General features: G+C 35.4%; 1 protein-coding gene across 1 annotated transcript; it reads left to right on the plus strand.

The window, feature by feature from the left end:
* Positions 1 to 1,344: 1,344 nt before the first annotated feature.
* On the plus strand, positions 1,345 to 11,679 carry LOC121367204 (protein disulfide-isomerase A6-like). Its single transcript, XM_041491310.1, is given in 8 exon segments — positions 1,345 to 1,377; positions 3,174 to 3,300; positions 3,696 to 3,811; positions 4,285 to 4,506; positions 5,186 to 5,335; positions 6,803 to 6,888; positions 8,140 to 8,236; positions 9,669 to 11,679. Coding segments are annotated over 8 exon segments (900 nt in total). The 3' UTR covers positions 9,738 to 11,679.
* The last annotated feature ends 1,088 nt before the right edge of the window (positions 11,680 to 12,767 follow it).

The following is a 12,767-nucleotide window of genomic DNA, read 5'->3' on the forward strand; positions in this document are numbered from 1 at the left end:
AACAACAAATACCACGGCCTTTGACCAGTGTTGGTGCACAGGTTGGAATGAGAAACAAAATCAGCTGAATGGATCCACTGAGGTGGTTCGATCCTGCCACACATGCACCTCAACATTTTGTGTCTATATGAAGTCATTTGGAGGCAAATTTGAAATCATTAAAGATGCCTTGCCTATATGGACAATATAAAGGAAAGCATTTAGGATACCAAGGCAAATGAGAGGCACCATGGCTAATGAGGAGGAACTCACACTCATATGGAGGACATAAAAACAAAATATATCCACCTTTTCTGTCCAACCCATGATTTTTAACAAAGAAAAAAAAGAGTGAGAAATGGAAAAAAGAACCAAAAAAAACCTCGCAGCATCAATTTTGGAACTTTTCTGACCAGAGACAAACTTTTCTTTTTTTGGCCTCACATATATGTATATGAACAACAATTACGTTTTTTTAATGTTATCAAATATTTTAATGTTTTTCTCAGTATGGGTGTTCTTACATTGTTGTTTTTTGTTTGTTATATTATGTTATGTTATTTTAATAATGATGTAGCAATGTTTTAGCTATTTATGTAATATTATAAGAATGTTGTAATTTAATTTTGCCTGTGAAAAAATGTTTCTTTCGTACATAACTTTATCTCTTGACATTGGTGCATTTTTTCCTGTTACAATGGACAGAAAAGATGATCACATGATCAAAAGTTAAAGTTTGTTTTGTTTAATGACACCACTAGAGCACATTGATTTATTAACCATTGGCTACTTGATGTCATACATTTGATAATTATGTCATATAGTCTTAGAAAAAAACCCAACTATATTCTTCCACATAAATGATAACACCTATCACAGACTTTGATATACCATAACGGAACATAGCCAAGTGGTAAAGTGCTCACTTGATGCACTGTCGGTCTAGGGTCGATCCCTGTCAGTGGGCCCATTGAACAATTTCTTGTTCTAGCCAGTGCACCACAATTGATATATCAAAGACCGTGGTACGTGCTGTCCTGTCTGGGATGGTGCATATAAAAGATCCCCTGCTACTAATGGAAAAATGTAGTGGTTTTCATCTCTAAGATGATATGTCAGAATTACCAAATGTTTGACATCGAATAGTCGATGATTAATAAATCAGTGTGCTCTAGTGTTATACCAGTCGTGATGCTCTGGTTGGAACGGAGAATAACAATCGGAGGATAGGACCACGCAGGGCTTTGATTCCCCCCCCCCCCCCCCCCCCCCCAGTACTCTAGCCAATGACTGGGTTGTTGGGCATTCAGACCAGTCCATTTAGTAGCGAGGAAATGTGAAAACAAGCGAGGTTAAATATTCAAAATGTTCCAGATTGACCCGACCTCGTTTGAATATGTAATTTGTGCACACGGCACGCTAGTTAGGTTACAGAGAAACATACATGTTTAATCGAGTGAGTACTAAAATAGTAATTCTTACGTGTGCCCCCCCCCCCCCCCCCCCCCCTTTTTTTTTTTGTTCACGCTTTATAATCATACTGGAACTAATAAAATGTTATCATGTATTTATTTATTTATACATATTTTTTGGTAACTAATGTAACATTACGAACAATACATTACCAAAGTTCTTGTTCATATTTTCGTGAATATAGCGGGGTTTGTCAACGGTGTGTTTTGTTTTTAAATGAAACTTACCCATAATCCATCAGATGAAATGAAACTGAAAGCCACACAATCAACAATTATTTATTGTTTGAATTTAAGGGAGAATGGATCTCTTTATTATTATTAAATACAAACAATAATTAACCGTAATTAAGTTTGTGGCTTTGTTTTAACCGCGGCATATTTAAAGGTGCGGTTTATTTACGGATGAAGGTGGGAACCAAGTGGTGCGGTTTATACACTTCTTTTTTTTTAAAGTTTGTTTCAAAAATTATTTTTACAGGTATTTAAAAAAATAGCAGTAGCAAATCAGCTCAGAGCTGGAACAATAAACAAATGTATATAGTTTATAACAATAAAACATGAAATTGAACATAAAAACGGAAAAAAAACTGAACTTGCAAAAATCTGAAACAGAATGTGGCAAAATCTGAAACTGAAAATCATCCCCTCTATAAGATTTATATTAATTATTTTTCTTGATAATCAAGAATTCTCGATACATGTATATCCAGAATTCATGTACTGTCAAAAATAAGATGGAAAGGAAACGCTGCTTGTAAAACTTTATCAAAACGCATATTGTATATATATGAGTGGCATTTGCTGCTTTACTCTCTGGCAGTTTCAAGATTTGCTTTATGAGAAGGTAAAGAGACTCATGACGGGTTATTGTTTTGAGTAATGTTGAGTTGTGGAAGCAGCATGTCATACACATCAAATGTCCACACACTAGGGTATTACATGTGGTTTAACTATTGTATTCTTCCACTAGGTTATTGTTAGGAGTAATGTTGAGTTGTGGAAGCAGCATGTCATACACATCAAATGTCCACACACTAGGGTATTACATGTGTTTTAACTATTGTATTCTTCCACTAGGGTATTGTTTTGAGTAATGTTGAGTTGTGGAAGCAGCATGTCATACACATCAAATGTCCACACACTAGGGTATTACATGTGTTTTAACTATTGTATTCTTCCACTAGGGTATTGTTTTGAGTAATGTTGAGTTGTGGAAGCAGCATGTCATACACATCAAATGTCCACACACTAGGGTATTACATGTGTTTTAACTATTGTATTCTTCCACTAGGGTATTGTTTTGAGTAATGTTGAGTTGTGGAAGCAGCATGTCATACACATCAAATGTCCACACACTAGGGTATTACATGTGTTTTAACTATTGTATTCTTCCACTAGGGTATTGTTAGGAGTAATGTTGAGTTGTGGAAGCAGCATGTCATACACATCAAATGTCCACACACTAGGGTATTACATGTGTTTTAACTATTGTATTCTTCCACTAGGGTATTGTTAGGAGTAATGTTGAGTTGTGGAAGCAGCATGTCATACACATCAAATGTCCACACACTAGGGTATTACATGTGGTTTAACTATTGTATTCTTCCACTAGGGTATTGTTAGGAGTAATGTTGAGTTGTGGAAGCAGCATGTCATACACATCAAATGTCCACACACTAGGGTATTACATGTGGTTTAACTATTGTATTCTTCCACTAGGGTATTGTTCGGGTTGCTGCTGTGAATGCTGATGAACACCAGAGTTTGGGAGGGCAGTTTGGCGTACAAGGCTTTCCCACCATCAAGATATTCTCAAAGAACAAAAAGGCTCCAAAGGACTATCAAGGTGGGTGGGGTTTTTTTTTTAACAAAATTTGTTATATGATTTAAGATAATGAGATGGGAGAATGACTACATGTTGATTTATTTTATTTAAAAAAAAAAAAAATTGTGTTTTATTCAGGAATGTGATTTTCTTTAGCTTTTTAAAGATCCCATTTAAGCTTTTTAGCTCACAGGGCTTTAGACTGCACCAAAGTCAAGGTGATAAATAGATTCCACATACGAGACTGTAACATTGTCACCGATATCAACTTCGCTGAGGTTGTATAGGGCAAAATACATGCAGTCAGTGTTTATGACAGAAAGAAATTAAATAGTGGAGGTTTCAAGGCCTATAGACCTTGTTATTGTTTGTTTTTAACTGAGAAATTGAATATTATAATTTGTTGTTTCCTACAGGTCCGCGGACGTCCCAGGGTATTGTGGACAGTGCTATGAATGAAATTAGGTCTGTCGCCCAAGACCGATCGGGTGGAAAGAAGTCAGGTGGTGGTGGAGGAGGAGGTGGTGGAAAGGTTAGTCATTCTTAATCTTCATGATAAGCAGTCGATCAACAGCTAGTAACGATTACAAATGCAACTACAATACATTTCAGTGCACAGAATATTTGTGTATATCATTACACACCTAGTTACTGGTTGGTGTGTGTTTTACGAAAGAATTCCAGTATGTATTACAGCTGATGTTTACAAAGAGCCAGTCTGCAGTGCATTTGAACATTGGAGTAATTAACATTTTTAGCCCACGTCCTTCTAATAAGCCAATTTCTGGTGCTGGGCCCCACTCTCTCTCTCTCTCTCTTTCCCCCTCTTTCCCCCCCCCCCCCCCCCCCCCAAATTTTACTCCCTTCAGGAACAGTCCTTTATTATTATCTGAATACAATTATCTGCACATGTATCTGACAGGCATGAAAATGAGATCTAGTAAGTACATGCATTAAATGTGTTTTTAAAATTTTAATTTAATAGCATCTTTTTTAAATTTGCAGGCCGGTGACCCCAAGGATGTAGTGGAGTTGACGGACAGTAATTTTGAAGAGCTGGTCCTCAAGAGTGATGACCTTTGGCTGGTAGAGTTCTACGCTCCGTGGTGCGGACACTGCAAGAATCTCGCTCCGCACTAGGCACAGGCCGCATCCGAGCTGAAGGGCAAAGTCAAAGTCGGGGCCCTGGACGCCACTGTACACACAGTCATGTCTAGCAGATACGGAGTAAGTGGTTTTGATAAGCAAATCATTTGAAGTGACATTACTGTACAGTCATGTCTAGCAGATACGGAGTAAGTGTTCTTGACGAGCAAATCATTTAAATTGATTGCAATTTGTAAAAAGTATGTACAATACTGGTTAGCTAAATGCAGATTTTTTTTTGCAATAAGAAATACAATGAAGTAGCAAAAGCTAACGGACGTTAGCATTGATATTTTTGTAAACCTGTTATACACTATACTGACAAAATTAGGCTAGCTTTGGGCAAACTATATATTTTCACTACTTTACACATACCGCCAACAAAAAACAAATATGGACCGATTCAGTGTGTTAGAAAATTGGTTGTCATTTGCAAGATTACAGATGTTTGCTGTGTATTTTGGTTTCATATATTCTAAATATTTCATTTCAGTCAATCTTATAATAATATTGCTGTTTGGTCATCTGTTGAAGGTTATTCTAGGTATTTCTTCTGCATAATGTTATCCGTGGTATGTGCTGTCCTGTCTGTGGGATGGTGCATATAAAAGATACCTTGCTGCATTTGGAAAAATGTAGTGGGTCTCCTCTGATGACTATGTGTCAAAATTACCAAACTTTAACTTGTAGGTTATTCCTGTTTCATCTGTAGCCAGCAATATAATTGTATGGCACTTGCTGATGTTGGCGTGTGTTGTAGGTGCAGGGATTTCCGACCATCAAGATGTTCGCGGCTGGGAAGAAGGATGGTGAAGCAGTTGACTATGATGGAGGCAGAACGGCATCCGATATCATCAGCTGGGCCAAAGATAAACTAGCAGAAAATGTCCCTCCACCAGACTTGTATGAAGTAGGTCAATTTTATTGTCAGTGACTGCACAAACTGATATTATTTTTTTTCATCATTGTACCATTTAAAGGGGCGGGATGTAGCCCAGTGGTACAGCGCTCGCTCAATGCGCGGTTGGTCTGGTATCGATCCTTGTCGTCATTGGGCTATTTTTCGTTCCAGCCAGTGCCTCACGACTGGTATATCAAAGGCTGTGGGATGGTGCATATAAAAGATCCCTTGCTGCTAATCGAAAAGAGTAGCCCATGAAGTGGTGATTGCGGGTTTCCTCTCTCAATATCTGTGTGGTCCTTAACCATATGTCTGATGTTATATAACCATAAATACAACGAGTTGAGTGCGTCGTTAAATAAAACATTTCTTTCTTTGTTTCTTTGTACCATTTAAAATGCTGTCTGCCAGAAAAGGCATAAAATTATTGTTTTTAGAAAAACAAGTTTGAAAGTTTAAAAAACTGATGAAAAAAAGAAGATAAATGTGTTTTGGCTTTGATTAAATCTCTTATAACCGTTTCAGCTTATGAGTTATATCAAACTTGAACAAACATGGAATTTTTTAGTGTTGGGAATTATTATAATTGCTTCGAATTGTGAGTGAAAAGAAACACAGAATTTTCAGCATTGATAGTTGTATTCTAACTGTTCTAAAATTATTACCATTTATGAAATACAGGTGTGAAGTGAAATTATGGCAAGATGTGTTACACTTATTTTGTACGAAACAGGATTCACGCTGACCACAGCCAAAATAGTCAATTGAAGTGGCTATGACATTTAGTTGTTAATTTATAAAATTGTTTAAATTAGCCAATTTTTTATAATTAAATTTCTGTTGCATTCATTACAGTATAATGTCATCTCATTGGTCCAGTTGTAGCAATGCGAGTTTCTTCATATGTCAAACGTTAAAATGACATCAGGAAACATCATATCTGAATATCTTCACTTTAATTTAGTATTTTGTCTTATTGAACGTTATTGTTTTAGAACCAAAAATATAATTAAAAATAAACTACGAACTTTTAGCATTATTATTAGTAAAATATGTTTTAAATTTAATTACAATATATCTAAATCGATGGACATAAAAATTAAGTCTGCAGGGAACGTCGTATCTGAATATCATTACTTTATTTGGGTATTTTGTCTCATTGAGCATTATTGTTTTAGAACCAAACAATAATTCAAAATACCATGAATATTTAGCTTCACCGATTCCCAGTTTGGGGATGAATTTGTTTTGTGCTTCATACCCCGATTAATGTTTAAAAAAAAAATCACAGACAATCCTTAATTAATTTGTAAGGAAATATCCCACAAATCTGAAAGTTGGCTAAAGCAAACAGTTTTCACTATAAGCCCTGACGAAGCCAAAACAACTTTATGGAAATGTCATCAGCGTTGGTGACACAAATTCTGCTTAGTTCTATCACTGCTTGGATTTGTAAAACAATTTTTTCTTTTGTAGGCTCTGGCTGCTATGAACTCCAGAAAAATTAAATATTCCTGGCTCAAGCAAGCCTTTGATGAGAAGGGTATTACTGAGTTTTTAAGGTGGGTTCAGTTTTGTATGGTTTCTAATTTCAACACCCATACAATGAATTACACCATCACAGGTGAAAAGCGATTTTAAGAGGGTTTTGATGTTTCCTTGTAATGAACATTGTCAATAACCTGTGAACTACCGGTGATCGCTGGACATTTTTAAAAGATAATTTTTTTATTATTGTTATGTATAATGAGCAAGCACCCCCATTTTTAACCTGTATTTTGTGGGAAAAAAGTGTGCATAATACATGGGGGAAATACGGTAGCCTAAAACCTCTAACAAATTGAAGGTCAATAAATATCTCTAATTTGCTTCTTGGTGAACGACATGTGAAAACTGCTGGTCCTAGTTATCAGGCAGTGTAAAATATTTTCATCCATTTCTGTTTACTGCTAAAGGTGCGGCATTCTCATTATGCAATTTGTCACACCGACTTATAATACGATTTGTCATAGCGACTCAAATAGTGTACGTGGAAAGACATTACATCATGAGAGAAATATAAGTGCATACAAATTTCCACTGAATTAAAGCAAACATGAATGTAGACAATTTACTGATTGTATTATGTGACAAAACAATTATTGACCGCATGTGGACAATAATAGGTTTTATGGACCCATGAAATCCGGACATTTCAACACGTTTATAAACAAACCAGAAAACCCGGACTTGACAAAACTGAATGGTTGAACTTTTAATGTGATTTTATTTCCTGAGAGCTTACGATTTGTCGTGAGAAACAGAACATGTTCTAATACATGTAAGTACGATTCCGACACAACTTGTTGTATAAGACTAATGTCTTCCTGATTGGATTGCATGTAACAAGTGGGTGCGACTAATCGCATAATGAAAAACGATGCTTAATTGAACATCACTAGCTTACAACAGGCCTCTGAAAATTATGAGAGCAATAGTTCATTCACAAGTTACTCGCCTAAGTATAGTTTGTGTAACTCCTTTTTCGTTCACACATTGAATTTATTACATCATTTACATGTTCATCATGAGTTACCTAAAAACAAGATGGGTTACCTGAATTTGTTTTTGCATAACTCATAAATGGTTTATGCAAATTTCAGTTCACAGAGGCCTCTCACATTATCAATTTTGTCAGTTCTAAACTGTATCTGCTCATCCTGGTGTTTGTAGTCGTTTACATTAGTTTTATAGAAAACAAAAAGGTATGTTACTGGTGTGAATTGTTTCCATCTGTTATGAATGCTGATACAACTTTTATTGATTGTTTTCAGAGAAGTCCAGTATGGTAGAGGTTCAACCGCCCCTATTAAAGATGGAAAATTACCTGAAGTAAAAACAGTTGACCCATGGGACGGTAAAGACGGCCAAGTAAGTACATAAGAAGAAGTTTTTGTTTAACACACCACTAGAGCACATTGATTTATTAATCATCGGCTATTGGATGTCAAATATTTGGTAATTTTGACATATACATGTTTATGGTGTTAGGAAACCCGCAACATTTTTCCATTAGTAGCAATGGATCTTTTATATGCACCATCCCATAGACAGGATAGCACATATCATGGCTTTTGATATATCAGTTGTGGTGCACTGGCTGGAATGAGAAAAAGTAAAGATAATAGCACATTGATGATAGCAGTTCTCATTTAGTGTTAATTGGTCAGGCTGCCAGTACAGACTGGTTGCACGATAAATTGTGTGTGTGTTTAGCGTCATGCAAGTTAACTTTTAAATAAGCCGTTTTTTGTTTACACCATAAATATGGAACGCCATTTAAATGGGGCCGATGGGCTATCTGAATTTGTTTTGCACAACACATAAATGGTTTATACGAATCTTCAATTCTCAGAGGCATCTTGAAAGATTTTCACATTTAGATCAGATGTAACTCAGTTGTGTCTTCTTACACTAACAATGACCGTATTATAGCATAAGATAAGGCCAAAAAAAAATAGGTGTGTTTTCGATTGCATCCCCCAAAAATTAGGGTAGGTAGGTAGGTTTATTTTTTATTTTTTTATTTTTTTTCCCCTTCCCTTTCTTCCTTAATGTGTGTGTACTTGTATAACATTATCTATAAATAATATATATGGATTTGTGGCATTTGATCGAAATAACCTGTACCAAGGCTATGTTTGTACATTCGGTTACTTCCGTGACCAACCAAGCTGTTCGGTGGTAGCTAATCAGGGGAAGGAACTCTATTACAAAAGCTTTTCCATAATTTCTCGATGTGCAAAATGTATCGTATAAATTAATAGTACGTAAACAATGTGCAAGGAAGGAAATACTCTTGTTTGGTGATGTTGTCCTCTTTTTTTTTTCTTTTTTCTTTTTTTTTTCAGTTTAAGAAAACAAAATTAGGGTCGGGGGGGGGGGGGGGGGGGGGTAAAACTAGGGACGGTCGGTCGACCGGAAACACCTTTTTTTTTTTTTTTTTTGCCTAATGTACAGGTAATCATGATATTGAGTTACAAGAAATATGGACACCATTATATGATTGTAGCTTTAAAATTGGATGACTTGTACTAACTTGCAGTGCTAAACATTTAGACTCAATTAAACTGTCATGTGATAAACTACTGAAAAACATAATGTAATTCAGTGACATGATCTTGACATATTGTACTTTCCAGTTGGTAGGGCCAGAGGAATTATTGGTTAACTGGATGGTAAAATAAATAGTGGACTTTTTCTCTCTTTTTTCCTTCTTCTCTCTTTTTTCCTTCTTCTCTCTTTTTTTTTTTTTTTTTTTTTTAACTAAATATTAATTGTTGAATGTTTTTGTTTTTTCCAGCTGCCTGTTGAAGAAGATATTGATCTTAGTGATGTTGATTTAGACGATATAGGGAAGGAAGAGTTGTGATGAAATGTGGATGTTTTGTATATAGAGTATCATTTATTTTTAAGAATACAAGATTTGTGTGAATGCTACATTAGTATTTGGGCAGTTTATGTTTACTGACCACAATGACTAACAGTTACTTCTCAGACAGTGTTTTAAATCAAATGTAACCCTTTTTTTTTTTTTTTCATGAAACACAAATGTTTATTTTACTACATGCAGTGTATATGCCTCGTCTTGTAGCCCTAGTAGAAGTTCTTACTATGTTGTGTTAAAATTGTTAAGCAATGGCAGGTAAACCCTTGCTGTCACGTGGTCATAATTGTTTTTTTCGAAACCAGTGAAATACTAATTGCTCAAACCAAAATTGCATGATAATCGCTTTAAAAAGAAAATCTCAGGTAAACGTTTAGTTTTTTCTTTTTGAAAGTTCTGAATGTTTTTGACTTTAATGTATAGTGCAATGGTTTACGCCATTTTGAGACTGCCTTGGTTACAAGTTGTATTTTTTAAATAAATGTTAAAAACTAAACATACCTGAACGCCATCACATTTTTCCCCCAATAACTAATGTTTATTCAGGTTTTGCCAGTTGAGTGACTATTTCTATGTTAAAGTAAAATAATATTTTAATCTACTACTGATATTACTCCCAAACCTAATGTTTATTCAGGTTTTGCCAGTTGAGTGGCTGTTTATTCCTATGTAGATATGTTAATGTAAATGAATCTACCACGAACATGGTCGTGTCTGATACTATTTGAAAGTTGACTGAATGTTTAACCCTGTGCTGTCTCGACCATCAAGTGAGATGTGTGTTCAGTTGATATGTGATAATCACGGCCCAAGGGTTTAGCTTGTCATTATTTCAGTATTGGATAAAGCTGCAATCATTTCCTTAAAATCCTTACTCCCATGGATTGGTTTTAAAAAATCTTGGCTTTAGAGGATCTTTTTGGGCTAATGCCATACAAATTGTATATGTGTGACATCATCGGAGCATTTGAATGTGGACTCTCTAGTTTTATAAGTGTGGTCCTTGGAACAATTTTTGTCAAGTATTTCGCATTAAAAAATCCTATGTATTGGTAAATAAGATACATGAAAAACTTCACTACTAATAATCTCAATGATTTTCATCTTTATGTCACAAAGATTGTTATTAGGGCATGTAGTTTAATCTAGTTTGTTTTGTTTGGGTGGTTTACTAACAGTTGTTAAAAGCGATGTTTAAAAAAAAAAAATCAATATGTCCATGCCTTCGATGGACTTCTTCTGTCTATTTAGAGTTAACTTTAATCTTTACAGAGTATTTGGTTTTGTGCAGGTTGCTATCCAGACTTTCACTCATGATGGTCGGCTTAGGTCAGACCCAAAGGACAAACATTGCGCTGTTAGCCACTGTCTGTAATACTATAATAGTAATGAAGTCATGACTTTACAAAATGGCATGTTAGTTCACCACCCACAAATATCTAGACAGAACCCTTGACACTGCATGTTGGAGTGCAACCATCTTTGTCTGCCTCCATTTGTTCTGTACTTCTTAACCTTTCCCATTCTACCACCCTGTCGTCTCCTCCGACCCCATCACCTTCCCTCTTTTTAACCCATTTTCTACCAAGTACTGCCCTGTAAGTCCTTTTTCTTGCCCCAGTCTTTATACACCTAGGATGTATTGCTCATCGTGGTGAGTTTTATCACATATTTTGGGAAACACTGAGAGAGACTTTAAACTAAAATCTGTTTCACTGGTGTAACCCCCAACTAAGCAGCAACTCCATTGATTCCTTCGGACTTACCTGTATTGGCTGTCAAACGGTTCATTACTGTTCATTGTTTCTTATTTTATTGTTATATGAAGACTTAAAATGTTATACATGTATTTGTAAACATCTATAGTCTGTCCCACGGGGAATGCCTTTTTTCATGCTATAGAATTTACTACAAGTTATTTCTGAGCCGATTGTTTTGTAAATGCACACAAAAATAGTATTTTTGTGTTATTTCCAAAACACTTTTACTTTTCTTCTTATATCAAATCAAACTGAAATTATTTACAAAAAAAGAACAGTTTTATAGGATGATGGGACAGACTATAAGTAGGCTATTTCACAGATATTGGGGTGGGGTGGGGGTATAAACAATAAAAGGAAAAAAGTACTAGGCTGTTATTATAGTGAGCAAAGCTTTGTATGCAAAATGGGTATACATTTTGAAATGTATTTTACGCAAAAAGTTAAAAAATAAAACATGCTTTGAGACTATATCTTTGTTTCTCACATGATGAAGAAATATTGCATGCCCTTGTAAAACTTTATTAATTTTTGTCAGAAGTGTAATAAATATTCTTAGTATATACGTGTGTGCATGTGCATATATATATATAAAATGTCAAAAGGATAATTCCAGAATTAAATTAAATATAATTAAACCCTTCTCTCTTTATTTGGCAAATGTTTGTTATTGAAAATTTAACGAGAGTTATCTTTGCACGAACGTGATTATACTTGCTTGATGTTCGTAAATCTACCAGTGTTAATAAGTGTCTACATGTACACTGGTGTTTTATTGTGGACGTTAAAGTGCTATTTGTACCCAATGGTGCTGTATTAAGCCTGGGTTTCATTACATCATCGGTGTGGTCGGGACTATTTGAGTGTTCATTCATCTCTTGGATGTTGTTTTGTTTGTTGATGATGTATGACATGTTTCAGCTGAATAAATATTAACTATGGAAACATTTATTTTCATAGTCTGTTTTAAAGTTATTGATATCATTATTTCTCTTGTAATTGTTTTCCAAGAATGAAACTACTATCTTGTCGATCAGAAAAAGAAAAAATCATTCGCTGCTTTTCTGAAGGAGTAGCATGTGTGCTAACAGGTTACTCTTCGATTAGCAGCAAGGGATCTTTTATATGCACCATCCCACAGACTGGGTAGTACATACCACGGCCTTTGATATTCCTGTCGTGGTGCACTGGCTGGAACGAGAAATTGCCCAATGGGCCCACCGACGGGGATCGATCGCACACCGACCGCGCGCAT

This window comes from Gigantopelta aegis, unplaced genomic scaffold, assembly GCF_016097555.1.
Source record: "Gigantopelta aegis isolate Gae_Host unplaced genomic scaffold, Gae_host_genome scaffold1913, whole genome shotgun sequence".
NCBI classification, from domain to species: Eukaryota; Metazoa; Mollusca; class Gastropoda; order Neomphalida; family Peltospiridae; genus Gigantopelta; species Gigantopelta aegis.